The sequence below is a fragment of the Indicator indicator genome, chromosome 20 (assembly GCF_027791375.1).
Source record: "Indicator indicator isolate 239-I01 chromosome 20, UM_Iind_1.1, whole genome shotgun sequence".
Taxonomy (NCBI): Eukaryota; Metazoa; Chordata; class Aves; order Piciformes; family Indicatoridae; genus Indicator; species Indicator indicator.
In genome coordinates, this window is record NC_072029.1 from 901659 (window position 1) to 918669 (window position 17011).

Here is a 17011-nt window from a genome sequence, read left to right on the forward strand (position 1 = left end):
GCTTGCATCCTCCTGAAAATGTGGGAGAAGAGGTTCCACACTCAGCTTTCTTCCAGCTGCTGGTGGTACATCTTTCTGGTGCTGCTCTCCCTCTTTCCTCTGCAGACAGGGGAGAGGCAGATGGGGCATATGGAGACAGAAGAGTGGGCAGCTGGCTTTAATGACACCTCAGGCTGTGGAAGGAATGAGGCAGGGCAGCACCTCTGTGTAGATGAAGGAATAAAATGCCTGAGTATAAGGGCTAAGAGAAGTGCAGAAATGAGAGGAGTTCCTACAGCTCGTAGAGCTGAGTGCTGCCTGTGTTCCGTGCAGTGAGACTCATGGGTGTGTTGCTCACACTCAAGTCAGTGCCTATGTCTCCCTTGCCAACCAAAACCATTTCCAGGCTCACAGACAGGTCAGGATATCCCTTGCATTGCTTGGAGTGGACCTGCAAGGCAGACTTGTGGCTGTGTGGGGAATGGGTTGTGTTGTGCCCCCCACCAGCCCATGGACCTCTGCTCTTCTTTCTCAGCCTTGCACAGCCACAGGCCACAGAAGTTTGGGTAGAAAAAAGAAGGATTTGACACCATTCTTTCTCTACACATAGGTCTCTATTGCTGTGCCTGGCTAATTAAAATGATGCTCTCAGAGAGAGAGAGAGAGAGAGAGAGAGGGAGAGAGAGAGATCAATCTCTGGTAATTTATAACTTGCTAGGAGTAACTCCACACTAGAGACTCACACATGTGACCACAGCTCACTGCAACATAGGAGAACCCTTGCAGCTGAAGAGGAGAACTTCTCCTGTGACATGGTACAGCTCTTCAAGTGGGAGATGGGATGCAGTGGGGCAGAAAGAGGCTGTGGTGGCTGGCAACACAGGAGTAATCCAGGACATGGATTTTTTCCCTGTTGTAAAATGCTGTGAGCTTGGCTGCAGCTGGCACCCTGGGTGAACGAGCAGAGGGAAGGGCTGTGCTCCCCATCCAGAGCTCACTGCAGTTCAGTGAAGGGGATTTAAAAGTTAGACATTAGTCTAATGAAATGAAGTGTGGTGGAGAGGTAGCTGTGTTGTAGCTGTGCTGTGGATGTAAGCAGAGTTGTAATCAGTAATTTACGTCCAAAACATGAGGGAAAAAAAGGCTCAGCTGGTGGAACAGCACTGTTTTGCCAGCAATGCAAAGTTCAGAATACAAAATGAACTTAGTCAGGGTGCAGCTGTAATGGCCTTTCCCTTACCAGTGTAAGGAAAGGACACAGAACATGTCACCACCTTGGCCTGTTCTTGGTCTGGAGATGTGTGGCCAGGCACAGAACATCACACAGAGCATCACACACAGCCATGAAAATGAGCCTTCATCCCTCAGGAGTGTCATTTTTTGCAGGTGTCTTTTGGACAGCAGTGCAAGCAAGCCCAGGGATGGACATTCTGACTCAGGGAGCCCCTTTCAACAGCCCTAGCTCTAGCTGTAGCCATCCCCCTCAGGAGGCTGGCCTGAAGAAGCACAAGAAAAAGGCATTTCTGGTCAGGGAGGAGAGTTAAAAAGCAGCCAGGACAGCCTGAATTAACTCACTTTCCCAACCATGGCAGGAAGAAAACACAGTTTAGGATTTAAGCTCTTCACAAGTATGGTAAATTTATTTCTGCTGTCATTTTGCAGTGAAAGGGTGGCATTATCCTCATTTTACACAGCCAGAGCTGAGGCGCAGTAAGATTAGGGTTATATGGTGCATTCAATTGGGTGCCCGTTTGGTACTACTCTTGGCTCAGTTCTAGAGCTGAGTCAAATCTATGTGCAACATGTTATGTATGGTCTCACTGGCTACAAACACAGCCCTGTGTGCTCAGTTCTGCTGCCAGTCACATCACCAATGCAACCCAAAGTCTGAGTTGGCACCCAAAGAGCAAGAGAAATGCTGCCTGTGATCATTTCTGCAAAGCTTGGCCTGAGTGGGGACGTTTTTCATGTGGACAGGAGCATGAGGGACAGGCAAAGCCAGAACTCAGTTGTGCACAGAACAGCTTTTTACCTCCTGCAGTCCTTTCTCTCATTCACTAGACATCAGAATGTCATTTGCAGCAAATTGCAGAGCTTTATTCATTAGCCAGCCATGATTTATCTTTGCAATTGCTCTGTCACATGCAGGAGATGATGGTCTCCTAAGAAATGAGGTAATTAACTGAAGGTTATACATGGAAAAAGAGAGCAAGTGAAGGCTGCACAGAGGGTATTTTAACTTAGTGCTGGACAGCAAAGCTGTAGGAGCAAGGATGAAGAACTTTCCTGAGGGCCGTAAGCAGAGCTGGTGTGTAAGCCATGCTCAGACATCCAGCTTCACGTTTCTTGACTCTTCATGTTTCCTTACATGACCTTTGCTTTTCTGAAGCTCTCCTCAGGTCATGCCCTTGCTGCCTTTACTTCATTCATCATCTGTGGGTGTTCTCTTCCTGTACCCACTCAAGTGTAAGGAGGCTTTCGATGACTTTAGCAAATTCCTTTTCCCCAAAAGAGAGGAAAGTGACTTTGATCACTGTGTTCAGTTCATCATCTCTTGCTCTGCAAGAGCAGTCAGGCAGAGCACAGACATCTGCAGAGCAGGCAATGAGAGAAGGTCTGGGTGAAGATGGAATTTACTTGTCCAGAGAGATGTTGAAAACTCTCTGTCTGCTAGGAACTTCCATCATTTTTCAGAAGGAGGAAAGGAGGTGTTTCATGGGTTTGTGCTTAAGAAATAAAGTGGGATAAGTGTGATAAATCACAGAGCATCAGGGGTTGGAAGGGACCTTGAAACATCCTTTAGTCCAGCCCCCCACTCAAAGGAACAAGATCACATCTTTTGAGCATTCAATCTGAGGGGTTTGGGCAGGTTTGCAGCATGTTAGGACAGTCCTTCACTGGTCAAGAAGTCACTCCTCTACACCAGGCTTTGAATGGAAAACTATTCAGCAAGTCAAAGAGAAATTTCATATCACATCTGATGGATTTTAATCATTGAAGGTGTTTGGCACAGTCACCAGTGTGCCACAGACAGAACAGACCTCAGAGGTGAGTGGTACCTTAGAAACTTACTGACTGGTGGCCAGCTGTGCTCCTTTATCTATCTGTTTGGAGTTAATTTTATCTGTGGTTTTCACTGGTGTGGTAAATACCTGCATGTGTCACCTTACTTCATACTGAGAAACCAAAAAGGCCATTTTAGCATAAAGCAAAACTGCATCACATCTTCAGGCTGTTGTTCCTAATTGCACTAATAGTCTGCAGCTAATTATCTGAGCTTAATTTCCCCCCTCAAGCACAGCTTCTACATGATCCATCTAACTTGTAATTAGTGGTTTAGATAATAAATTGGGTTTCTATCAGTCTGGATGGTTTGATATTGCTGATGAAATTATTATAGCATTGGGCTTAGCCAGTACAAGAGCTCTGTTGTCTTACCTTGTGCTTCCAGAGCTGTTCCCTCTTTCTGGTGCTCCAGATGTCCCACTAATGATTTCCTGCAACCAGGAATGCCACTGCTGCTCTAAAACGGAAGCTTGTTCAAGAGCATCAGGCATTACAGGGTGCAAACCATTCTGCTTCAATATATTAATCCTCTGCAATCTCCTCTTGATCTCTTAGGACCTCCTTGTGACAGTGAGTGTGGAACTGGAAACTCTGCAGGTCTGGAGATCCAGTTTGTACTTACTCATTGAAACTGGGTTTTGTTAGGGAGCTGATTGTGGCTCTTTTACTTTCATTCGAGACAAATCTGTATACAACCAAAATTTAATTCTTCTAACTAATTCTTCTAATTCTTCTTCAAACTTTGAGCAGATTTCTTTCTGCTAAAAATAAGGAACATTTGGCCCACAGTCTCCAGCTGAAGTGGGACTAGCTGCAGCACGTGGCATTTGGAACAGGTATTTTCATTGCTTCGGAAGCCAAACTTTTTGTTTGGTTGGAGTAGGAATACCTTCAGCACATGGCATTGAAAATTCCTATTTACTGCTTTACAAACCAAACGTTTTCAAGCTCTCAGCTTCTTTTAGCACTTTGAACTGATCTTTTCATAGATTCATAGAATGGTTTGGGTTGGAAAGGACCTTGAAGCTCATCCAGTTCCAAGCCCCCTGCCATGGGCAGGGACACCTCCCACCAGCCCAGGTTGCCCAAGGCCTCATCCAGCCTGGCCCTGAACACCTCCAGGCAGGAGACATCCACAGCCTCCCTGGGCAGCCTGTCCCAGTGTCTCCCCACCCTCGCTGGAAAGAATCCCCAGGAGCCTTGGGTCTCTTCTCGCTTCAGCTGAGGAAGAGAAAGAAGAATGGACCATGGGTAGTTTTGTGGAGAAGACCTCTTATGTGACAGGCAGCTCCTCTGCTCAGCTCTGCTGCTAGCTTGGGCTGGTTTACTGCAGGGGAACTTCAGGTGAGAGGCAAAATGAAAGGAAATAGTCTCTGTGGCATGTTGTGAACAGGATGAGTTTCCATAGAAGACAGGGCAGCAGGATGCAGTGATTTGGCCTTAGCAACCCAATTGTAGCCATTTTCTTCTTTTTAATTTCTTCTCAGTCAATAGGGAGCAGCTAAAGCAATGTGTTTCAGGGCCAGGGTGCTGCATGTGTGAGGCAAGCTGACTCAGAGAGAAAACCCCAAATTGCTGGCATTGTCAAAGCAACCTTTGATCTTACTGAAGCAAAATTTGTCTTTCACTTGCTCAGAGAAGCCTTTTGAGGAGCATGCTGGCTTGGCAGGTCACTCCTGTTAGGTGTTTGTAAGAAAGCAGAGTAACAGACTTCCCTGGAGCACAGCTGATTAGCTGGGGTTGGAATGGAGCTAGCAGCCAGTTTGTGGGGGGTGTATGGGGAGTGTGGGACAGACAGCAGCCTGAGTGCTGTTGTAGAGCTCCAGAACAGGCTGGGGCTCATGGCTCACACCATGCTTTTTGCATCTTGGCACTCTCTGTAAGGTCTCAGTCAAACTTTTAAAGCAAGAAAAGTTTATTATTGTTGGGATTTTGATGAGGAAGAAAGAAAAACAGCAGCATGGGTGGATTATGCCTTTTCAGATGTTTATGTAAAACTGCTGGGTTTGTGTACGATATGTTCTAGCAAAAATGTTGGTTTTAAAGCTAGGTCCTCTGGCTTTGATAAAAGTGAAAAATGTGCAAAATGTTCTTCAGGGTTCAAACCAACCTCTTACCAGAGCAGAGAGAGGTCTGTGTAACTCCATCTTACCCACCCTTGTCTCTTGCTGATTGTAGCTGAGAGCCATAAGAAGACTGGAAGTTTCCAAATACTCTGCACGATAGTGTAGGTAATTCACAGCAGTTAGGGACTATCAAAAGCAGAGGAACCAGAGGAGCTGTTCTCATGAGATCCCCAGTGCAGATGGTTTATGTCAGCCTGTTGCCAATGGCAGGGTTCACAAGCAAGCTGTGTCCTCATCCAAACCAACCCAGTAAGGATCTGCTGGTCACTACCACAGGGTGATGTCACTGCTCACCAGTTCCAGCTCCACTGCAATACATGCGCTGGATGTTTGCAGTCTGTGCTGCACAGATTCAGCAAGGCAAAAGCAGTGTGTGGGTGACAGCAGGATCAGTCCCTCCCTTTCTGCCATGGGTCTGCAGGCTGTGGGCAGGCTCAGCCACTTCCAGCCATCATCAACCCAGACTGCGAGAGGCACAGGCACTGGCTCTGCTCATAACTACGTGGCAGGGCTGGGGGAGGTTGGTTTATGGGAGGAGAGGTGTTTCAAGATGGGTATGAAATTATTTCATTTGTGTGAGAAGCAAAATGATGTCACAGCAGCCTGTCTACAGGAAACTGAGATCAGAGTACTGCTGGGTATGGATGAGTTAGCTCTTAATAAGATAGTTTAAGCTGATCCTGACCCTTTACTCCTCCTTTCTTCCTTTAGTCATGTTTCTCCTAACAGAGAAAAGCACATTATTCATTAGAATTACATTAGGCCCACAGAAGTGACTCAGCACGTTATGGGCAGCAGCAGAATTACCTACCATGAACAGAGGAATATTTAAGCCAAAACATATTGTTGTATCTGAGTTATAAACCTTTGAAATGAAACAGTTGTCTTTAAAAGCTTGTAGTCCAGTAGCAGAGGCAGGTGCTGGTGCTACAAGAAGAGCCAGAGCTGCAAACAAAAATATTTGTTCTTAGAAGTGATGTTAAACTTCTGTAGTAGCCACCTGCAAAAGAAGCAAGACAGTGTCTTAAAGTTTGTCAATTGAAAAACTGAAACCTCATGAATGCAGAGCTTCCTGACCTGGAGGAAAGAAGTGAGTAAAATAAAACCTCAATGTGTCATGTGCAAGAGCTGGAATGCCTGTGTGTGTGTGTATGTGTGTGAGTCCCTGCTGGCTTTGCAGAGCTACTCACACGTGCAAAAGATGCTGTAGTGCTGCAGATTTCCTTTCCTTTTCCATATATAAAACTAATTGCAAATTATTTCTTTCTGTTCTTCTCACAGCTGAATTTTTATTCCTCTTGTGGGGTGTTTATCTCTGCTATGCAGTGCGGACAGTCCCATCAGCATTTCATGAGCCACGTTATATGGCTGTTGCAGTTCACAATGAGCTCATTATCTCTGCTATATTCCATACAATTAGGCAAGTGATCTGTAGATCTGGTAATTAACTCTTTATCTTTCAGGTTTTCATGTGGTGCAACTTAAAATGGGTGAATGGGCTAGGATGCAGAATGGAAGATCTCCTTAAGGATTGAATTCTGCCAGTTGAGTGATTGCTAAACTCCAAACTGTTCCCATAGGACTCAAGAATATGTGCAATCGACCTGTTAATTGGCTCATTAGGCTGGGGTGGGTTTTTTTTTTCCAGTATAGATAGTTGATAAGTTCTTGGATCCAAGTGAGTATATAATTAGATAAAGCAAAACTGCTCTCAGCCTTCAGCCACCTGCATACTGCTCCCTGGTTTGTATCCCTAGCAGAAGAGCAGGTAAGAGCCTTGGTTTGTGTGAACATTTCCTGGTGTGTGGCAGCCTGGCAAGGTGCAGCTGTGTGCTAATAGAATTGCACTGCTGTGTGCATGAAGCAGAGTGGTTTATGTGCCAGGACACACAGCACATATGAGCCTGTCAGAGCAGCATAGAGCATGGCTGGCTGGTGGGGCTTGGAACCAGCTCTGCCTTTCATACTTGTTAATTAGTAGGAGAGTAACAAATAAGTCAGGGTCTTGGCCAGAGCTACATCAAAATTATTCTACATGCCCTCCCTGCAGAATGCCCTTGAAGAATTAATTGGTCCTAGAAAATTCCAACCAGCAGGAGAGCTAAATTTCAGCTCATGCTGCAAGACATTCTTCCTGACACCTTCCTTTGCCTCCTGACAGACCTCAGCTACTAAGATTTGTATTGGTTTGGGGTTTTCTTTACATCACTCCATTGCTTCAATTACTCTTGTCTGTTCCATGCTCTGCCTTGGAACTCACATTCCTCTCTGCCTTCTTGATGTTTGCTTCCATGGGGCCTATTTTTTCAGTGTAAACATGAGCCAGGCAAAGCTTTTATCTCCATTCCTTCCAGATGCTCTTTTCCCTTACCATTCTTTGAAAGTTCTCTGCACTTTTCAGGCTTTTGCAACTTTTTGTTTCCTTCACCTTCTCCTAAACCCCTATCTCAGCATCCACATGCTCCCAAAATCTTCTTATATACTTCCTAACATAAACATCTGCAAAAATAATGTTTAAAAATCTGTATTGGATGGAAGAAATTTTCTTTTCCTTTCTGGTGGATCCAAAATGCAGTTCCAATACTTTTGAACTGATTGTGACCAATATAACAAATCCTCAATCAAACTTTTTCCCCCTTAAATAATGTTCCTAAACCATACTTTGAGCCATGTTAGAAGATACAGTTTGAGTTCTCTGGAAAGGTTATTCTGTGGGCTGCAAGTTTCTTTGAACAATAGGACAGATTGAAAGTAGTCTTGGATTAAAGAGAGAGGAAAAGGGGAAATGTGGCATTTTAATCCATGCCTTCTGAAGGAGACACAAAAGGATTAGGTCTTTCTGTTGATCCTGTTGGCAGCCTGTTCTTTCAGCCTGAGGTCTGCTGAGTTGTTCTTCCTTTTAATTAAAAACAAAGCACATTTTGCATTGGTTGTTTGCCCTCTGTCTGATGGATGCTGGTTTGTTGAAGAACTGTCCTGTGCTCCTTGTGGATAAGAGTGTCCTGGCAGTACATGATCCTGCCTAAGATTCTGGCCATTTCTGCATGCAGAAATCTTAATCCAATCTCTTTGAAGGTCACATTTTGATGCTTTTTTTTTTGCTTTTTTTTTTTTTCTTTTCCTTCTGTGTCCCACACCAAGTTCTGGATGTAACAAAGAGCAGAAATCTAAGACTCAGCTTTATGAGATGTACCTCACTTGTCATGGAGCTGAAAGCACTGGAGCCTTGAAGGACACCTTCTCTTACAAGGCAGCCATCCAGTCTGGAAACTCCCAAAGCTCACATGAAACTGCTGTGAGCACTAAAGAAAACCTTGACCTGTCTGCATTTAGTATTCCCCTTGCAGAAACAAGAGGTCCCTTGCTTCTCTGCAGATCAGCACAGCATGCCATTCCTACACTGCTCTTTCTTTCGCATGACTGAGAAAAACAAAAGGTACCTGGAAAAATATCTCCTCCAACAGAAACCTCATCTCTGCTAGGGCCTCAGTGGCTACTGTCAGTGGCTTTTGGCTTGCAGGATGTAGGGTGGATACCTTAATCTGGCCAGCTTCACACATCAGGCCAGCAAAAAGCCTTCACAATTTGAAGATTGGAGCCACTAAGAGTTCATAGAATTGTTCTGGCTGAAGAAGACCTCTAAGATCATCAAGTCCATCATTGACCTAGCACCACCATGACCATTAAACCATGTCTGCAGTTTTTGACCACTCTCCACTCTGTTGTTACCTCTAGCAGCTTCTCCTGTCATCTTCAGTAGTTCTCATGCTGTGTTCAGGTAGCTAAACCTCAAGCCTGAGCCTCCTTCTAGCCCTGCACACCTCATGAGCAAGGTCTCTGTAAGAAGTAATTACAAGAGTTCATTGTGTTCCTGAAACTCTTCATTGACAAAGTACTAAGCACAAAGGATGGCTGTATGGTTATGGCAGCTAAGCTGTGCTTCATGCCAGACCATTCCTGTGAACAAAAGCTTCTGCAAAATGTGCATCTGTGGACTTGGATAAGTTGCAAATGTCCTTTCATTCTGAGTGATTTCTGTAAACCTGCAAGCTCCAAACCAGTGCTGCACCCATTCATCTACTGCCCTGCTTGGCACTTCTGCCTGCAGGAGCCCTGTGGAGCAGGTCAGCCAAGCGTGCTCCAGCCACCTGTAACTGCAGTGCTCGTTCTGCCACTCCTTTAGACAGCTCAGCAAGGAATTGCTCCAGCTGGGAGGTTCAGCCACCCCTTCCCTAGCATTCAGAGGCTCTTGGGTCATGCAGCACTGAGCTGGGCAGTGCTGCAATCAAGACCATTTCTCTGCTCCCCACTAAAGCCTGTGGCAGTTCAGTTCTCCCTCTGAGGGCTCAGCAGCCATGCTCTGCAGCAGTGAGCTGTGGCCAGCCTGTGTTTTGGGAGTGCACTGCCATTTATCACAGCACATGTGCTTATTTAACCTCAGGTCATCCCTTCAGATCCTCAGTGTGTGCAAACTGCCATAACTCAGCACAGGCCAAAGAGGCTATGGCAACGTAAACCATCCCCAAATTCAGCTAAATAAGAGTGAGGAGGATGGAATAAGCAAGATCCTTTAAGGCCTGGTTTTTCTTTTTCTATTTTATCTTGTCTTGTTTTGTTTGGTTGGTTTTTGTTGTTGTTGTTTCTGAGTTGTTTTGAAATTGTGGACTGTCAGTAAAGCATGTATCAGTAAGGATGTAATCCTTAGTCTGTATGAAAGCAGTACAGAACAAACCCAGTTGTGTTTGGCATTTCAATGAAAAGAACCCCAAGGAATATGAAAAAATGTTCATTCTCATGCACTGGAGAAAAGACACTGAATTGCAACCTGAATTCTATTTGCAGGTTCATTCTTGCTTCAAGACTTCAGTCTGACTGGATGCTGATGCTGTTCTTTGCACACACACACTTGACTGTGACAGTCACTGTTGGACTACTTCTGATACCTAAGGTAAGGAGTCTCCTGTCTCCTTTCTTGTGCCAAGACCAAGGAAGATAAATGTTGTCATGCTGTGTAAAATTAGCAAGCAACTGATAGAAAAGAGAGACATAAAATGACCTTAAAAAGCTGTGTGGGTTTTTATTCTAAAAAACTCTTGCACACTGTCAAAGATTCTTTCTTCCAGCTTTCAAAATGTCAGGGGTTTAAAGCACTTGAAATCTTCATGGGATTAATGCAAGAACCCTGCTTAATGAGGCTTATCTCAGCATTGGGAAGGGCATGCTGGTGCCAGAGGTGGCTGGGACCAGGCACAGAGTTTGGGTGGGGAATGGAAAGACTGGGATGGACTGCCAAATAAAACTGGAATGAGGAGCTTGGACCAGCCACGAGAAAGAGAGTCTGGGTTTCAAACCAGGCAGCTGTTACAGGATGGGAAAGGAGAGCCCTGTGGGAGACAGAGGCTGGGCTGGGCAGAGGCTGGATGCAGGGAACAGACATGACCTGTGATATGGAGCCAGGAGTGCTGCTGGGTAAGAAGAGCAGTGCGAAGAGCAGTGCATGGGTGACACAAGGGGATGGAGGACAAGAGGAGGGAGGGAAGAAAAGAGACAGAGCCCTGAGCACCATGGCACACCTCCTGTCAAGCTCTGGGAGCCAAGTGACTGTCCAAGGGCAGGAGAAGCACAGGCAGCTCCACCTGGCTCTAGCACCAGTGCACAGGATTTGAGTGGAGCTCTCTTCTGAGGCAGCAGCCCAGGAGAGCAGATGGGTTTAAGATGGCTTTTGACATGACCAACAACATCAGTCAGAAGTGCAAGTCAGAGAGAGCAGGCAGGGTGAAGGCTGCATGGGAAGGAAGGACACTGAGCATTCAAGCTGATACAGCTTCAGGCTCATGAAGCTGCAGCTGCTGCCTCCTGCCTGTGTGTCAGAACAGGCTGTGCTGAGAACTTCATTAAACAGCCACAGCAAGGGGACATCAGGGTGCAGCCTTCATGCTGAATCACCTTGGATCCTTTGCAATGGCTTTGCTGGCCTTTGGCAGCAAGCTTGGTGTTTTCTCTTCATATTCTGTATGGCCTATCTCCAAAGATGTCCTTCTGGGCCGACCTAGACAGTTTGGTGACCTTTCTGAAGCTGACTCATAACTCCTGATCAGCGTTTCCATTTTTTCCTTATTATCTGTGCAACACTACACAGATTTTTTTTTTCTCCCAGCACGACAAAGAATTCAGAGAATTAAGAGAAGATTCACAAGGTCTGGATCCATTCATAAAGTTCTGAGGCCAGGTGACTGTGTGGATGATAGTAACTGCAGACAACTGATTCAATATACTAAATAAATGAGTAAATTAACCTCTCCAGAGGTTGTCAGCTATTTATTTAGTCATATTGAATCTAGCATTAGCTAGAAGTTAGAAAGGAGAGATTAACTTCTCTTTTTTTTTTTTTCCTCTTTTTTTTTTTCCTTTCGAGAGCCAGGGTATGGGAATTGCAGGATGATTATTCAACAGTATGGAATAAAGAAAATAGAGTCTGATAGTTTCAGCAGCCTAATTGGAAATACTGGATAAAAAAAACCCAAATTCCATACTAGCTTAATATAAATGCAATTCAGAGAGGTTTCAAATAAGCACTAAAATAAGTGGAGGGGTTTTTCCTTTTGCAAGTCTCTAAGATTTACCAAGTTGAGTCATGATTAATAAGAGTTCCTTCTGTGCAATGCTAATAGTCTACAGGACCCTACAGCAGTGATGCCTGTAGCTGGAGTTTTGAGTACAGAAAATCACATGAAGCCCACAGAAGGTTCATTGTGCTGTAAAAGCTGTTGATGCAAACTCTGAGAGCCATGTGGAACTAAACCTCTGCACTGATGGCAACCTCTTTTTTCTGTGAACACTTGTTGCAGTTTTCACATTCAAGCAATAACCCAAGAGATGACATAGCTACAGAAGCTTATGAAGATGAGCTGGATATGGGTCGCTCTGGGTCCTATCTCAACAGCAGCATCAACTCAGCATGGAGTGAACACAGTCTGGATCCTGAAGATATTCGGGTATACAGAACTCATCTCAGTGGTGTTTGTTTAGGACAACCTTTCCTCCTACCACTAACCTCTCAGTTGTCGCCAGTAGGCTTTTGTTTTTGCAGATACCAGCAGAAGCAGGCCACCCTAGGGCTCTCAGTGGGTGTGGTGTCAGGTCATGTAAGATCTCATGGTAGTCACTAGTGAGAGGAGAAGCTGCATTACTACTTGTAGTAAAAGCTGTACTGGAGGCTAAAGAGGAGGAATCATAGAATTGTTTCAGTTGGAAAAGACCTCTGAGGTCATCAAGTCCAACCATCAAAACTACCATGGCCATCAAACCGTGGCCCCAGGTGCCATGGCCACAGGTTTCTTGAACACTTCCAGGGATGGGGACTCCACCACCTCCCTGGGCAGCCTCTTCCAATCCCTGACCACTCTTGCAGCAAAGAAATTCTTCCTAATCTCCAAACTAAACCTCCCCTGGCACAGTTTCAGGCCATTTTCTCTCATCCTATCACCTGGTACTGGGGAGAAAAGACCAACCCCCACCTCACCTCAAACTCCTTTTAGGTGGTTGAATGTCAGGAGCTGTTTATCAGTTTACAGTTTCAAATTACCTTGAGGCAGGATTTGGTGTTGGTGTGATTAGTCCTTTCTCTGTCACATAAACTATAAAAAATTCTGCAACACAAATATTTAAAACCACATGGTTAACATAAAAACCCTGCCTTATTTTAGCTGAGATGATAAAAGGGCTTGTGTCCCTCTGGGGCAGACACAGAGTCCAGCAGGGCAGCAGAGCTGAAGCAGGCAGCATGAATGTGTGTGAGCTGTGCAGGCTGTGGGAGGTGACAGGTTTGTCCATGAGGGCTCAGCTTACTGTTCAAGTGGGGGAAAAATGGGGTTGAAGTTGCTGGAGAAGTGGCAGGTTGAGGAGTTAGGGAAGACAGGGAAATACCCTTAGTGCCATCCTTAGAGCAAAGGGGGTGCCTTCATCAGGCTCTGTACATACAGGTTTTGGCATTTGCTTTGTTTTGCAGGATGAGTTGAAGAAGCTCTATGCCCAGCTTGAAATCTATAAAAGGAAAAAGATGATTGCCAATAACCCACATCTGCAGAAAAAGAGATGCTCCAAAAAGGGCTTGGGGCGCTCCATAATGCGGCGCATCACGGAAATCCCTGAGACAGTCACCAGGCAGTGCTCCAGGGATGAGAAGGAGCTGATGGAGAGCAGTGCTGTGAAGAACGTGGCCACGCTGAAGAAAAACCCTCCAGATTCCACCGGTTCTGCAAAGCCAAAAGAAGAGACTTTGAAAAACAGAGTTTTTTCCTTAAAGAAGTCCCACAGCACTTATGATCACGTTAGGGATCAAACAGAAGAACCAAATAGCTTAGCCATGGAGAGCACAGAAGTCATAGCTGCTGAGAATTCTGTTCTGGACTCCTTGAATGGGAACAAATTAACCAAAAACACTGCTGAAAAGGTTGAAGCTGTCTCTGCTGAATCGGTCCCTTTGGTGTGCAAATCAGCCAGCGCCCACAACTTAAGTGCCGATAAGAAGCCTCTGCATCCCAGAACCTCCGTGCTGCAGAAATCCCTCAGCGTTATTGCTAGTGCCAAGGAAAAGACTCTGGGGCTGACAGGCAAAACACAAAGTCTAGAAGAAAGCACTAAAGCTCAGAAACCTCAGCAGAGGGGGAAAGAGGCCAGCAAAAAGCACTCGGCCTCTGAGAAAGGGGAGCAAAAGGACTCCCTCCGGAAGAACTCTACCCACTCTGAGGAAACAAAGAAAACCCATAAAGCTGGAATTATTAAACAGCAGAGGGTTGGTCAAACACCTGCAACTGCAGACACAGGCCCAGCTAAGTCTCTGCACAAGGACAATTTCGACATAGGAGAAGTTTGTCCCTGGGAGATATATGACCAAATTCCCGGTCCTGTGCCTTCTGACCCCAAAGCTCAAAGACATGTGTCTATTGCTTCCTCAGAGCCAGAGAAAAACCACCCTTCCCAGTCAAAGGGGAAGGCTCATACTAAGCTGAAATCACCTGAGGAGTACCAACAGTCAAATCAGAAGAGCTCAGAGACAGCCCCTCGGGAGACACAAGAGCAGGTCTCTGAAAGTGAGAAAAAACAGTCAAACTCCAAGTCTCAGGTCTCCCCCGGGCTGAAGTGTGAGAATGTTAATAGCTATACACCTAATACCTGTGCTGAGGAAGGGGGGCAGCCACCCCAGAAAGCATCAGGAAAAGAAAACCTCCATAAATGGGCAGAACAGAAAAAAAATGCCTCCTCGGAGGGGAGTGTGCTGCCCACCGACCCCCACAAGCCGAGCGGGCACCTCCAGCAGCAGCCTCCAGCATCCCGAGCTGAGATCTGCCCCTGGGAGTACGAGACAGCAGATTTACCCAGCACAGACAGGAGTGTAGCTTTACTGAGCACCTCTGCTCTAAGTGCAAATAAAACAGCAACACCTCGGAAGTGAGAGGCTTTCGGACTGAGGAGAGTAGCGGCGCTGAGAAGGGAGACAACAGGAAAAGACAGAGGGGACTTAGGCCAACAAAAAACCAGAAAGGGGTCTGAAATTCCTAAGGAGCATCACTGAAAACTAAGGGAATCAGTACTACAATTAAGTAGGAGTTAAGCAGAGTAAATCATCATTAATGTTTGTTATTCTTTATTTGTTGAGTGCCAACAATGTGGTTAGCAGTGCCCAGAAAGGGTCCCTGCTCCCAGGATGTGTCCGTGAGAGCAGCCTCCCTTGAAACCGCTTCTGCTGGCTAGCTGGGAGCAAAGTCGGCAGAGATCTGAACGCTGAGTGCCGCAGCTGGCTTCAGCGTGCCCTGAGGACTTCAAAGATCTGGCAGAAGCAGGGCAGAGGAAATGTCCTGCCAGCAAAAAACAAAAGGGTATCCATGAGCAGTTCCTTCACAGGAGACTGCTCTCCCCGGGCTATTTCAGCCAGCTCGCACTGCTGACTCCATGCATCCCCAAAACACATCTGCTAGAACGAGTGCTCCCTTTTTTTTTTTTATTCTTATTACCATGTGTGTAAGTGCACTGTTGTGTCTCATGCTCAAGCATTCCAGATTGTATCATTTTTATTTATTTATTTACTTATTTATTTAGCAAATAACTTTGCTGTCGTGTGAGACACAATAAACACATTGCTGCAATCTGCAGGTAACTTTAAACTGCAAGTTCAACTACCTGCTGTAGGCTTTGCTGGTTAGAATTGCAGTAAACTTTCCCTGGCTTACAAAAGCTCTGCTTCTTACCAGGAAATTCCTTTGGGCTTTGGAGATTGATTTAGTTGGAGATTTACTTATTTGGAGATTGATTTATTTGAAGATTGATTTATTTGATGATTTATTTATTTGGAGATTTATTTATTTGAAGATTTATTTATTTGGAGATGTATTTATTTGGAGATACATTTATTTGAAGATTTATTTCTTTGGAGATGTATTTATTTGGTTGATATTTGGTTTTATTTTTTTCTTTGCCTGTGGTAGTGATTTTTTGTTTGTTTTTGTTTGCTCTCTGTTATTTCAATTTCTAGTTTGTATTATTCAGGGGTTTTCCACACAGCAAGTTACTTATTCTGCATTTCCCTCTCCATGCTGATAGACTTTGTTAATGGTGGAAATGCAGTCACCTGGACTGCATATCCTGGGAAGTCTTGGGACAACTTATCTGTTGTTTGTTACTGGTTGGGAAATATCATCTCAACAAACCAGAACTCTTACAGTAAACATCACTGGTGGGAATCTTGTTCAGCATTTCAACCTGAGCACAGCCTGCTAAGACAGACAAGGCAGGATGACAAGGAATCTAGCCCAGAAGAGATCACTTGTCCTACTGAAACTGGGAAAGAGCTTAGCTGGCTCACACCCCCACCCCCCACTGTACTGGCCAGCCCTCTTGGCACACCTCCAGAAGCTGGCCTTTGGGTGAGAAGAGAAAGCCAAAGCACTGCTCCTCCCCCATATATGCAATTGTAAGAGAGAGTGGGGGTGGGAATGGTGGCCTCTCTCTCCCACTCCCCAAAATGCTTTGATTATTTTCTTAATTTCATTAATTCATTCATCCACGTACAGTGCAAGTCAGTGTTTGATGCAGTGCTCATGTGCAGTTGCAGCTGCACTCCTCCTCCTCCATAGGAACTTCATTCACCAGTGGCTCCTTCTCAGCTGGGAGTTTTATAAAGTGATGGTTCACCACCAGGGCCTCAGGACATCTTGCAAAGATTCTGAGGAGTATCACTGATGATAATGATGATGATACTGATACTAAAAAGCCCTCAACCAGCTAAATGCAGCCCCAGTACTGCTCACTAGAACAGGCCACACATGCAGTACTCCAAAACAAAGAGAGCTCAGTCCTAAACAACTTGGACAGTTTGAGAGAAGGGATGGGATTCAGTGAAAGAACAGGAAATGAGGATAATTTAATACAATGTGTTGTCTAATATATATATATAATATATATATAAAATAGATATTTATATATGTTTAATATATATATATAAAGTGCCCTATCTAATACACATATGCACATACCTGTATATAGTATAAACTGATTTTTTGTGAAAAAGTGGCTTTAAGATAAAATGTGATGAGCAGAGAGACTTAGACAAAGCAGGCATGAGGAGGACTTTTTTTGTCCTGTAGAAGGGACAGGAGTCTCTGGGCATGTCCACACTGAGAGATGAAGTGAATCTGAGCTTCCTACTGCCTCTGCCAAGCCCAAACCTGGAAGGTGCTGACACCTGAGCCAGCTGAGGGCAGGTCAGCTCAAGTCTCAGTGCTGTCTGAACACATTGGCCTCACTCATCAGTTCTGCTCATTAGCTGTGGAGTCAAGTGGCCA

General features: G+C 45.2%; 1 protein-coding gene across 1 annotated transcript in view; it reads left to right on the top strand.

Annotated features, from left to right (window-relative positions):
• Positions 1–14625, top strand: part of GPR158 (G protein-coupled receptor 158) — a 146551-nt gene extending 131926 nt beyond the window's left edge. The window contains exons 8-11 of the mRNA XM_054390227.1: positions 6453–6591; positions 10014–10119; positions 12020–12166; positions 13180–14625. Coding sequence (XP_054246202.1) covers positions 6453–6591; positions 10014–10119; positions 12020–12166; positions 13180–14625 — 1838 coding nt within the window. The remainder of the gene's footprint in view (positions 1–6452; positions 6592–10013; positions 10120–12019; positions 12167–13179) is intronic.
• Positions 14626–17011: the final 2386 nt, after the last annotated feature.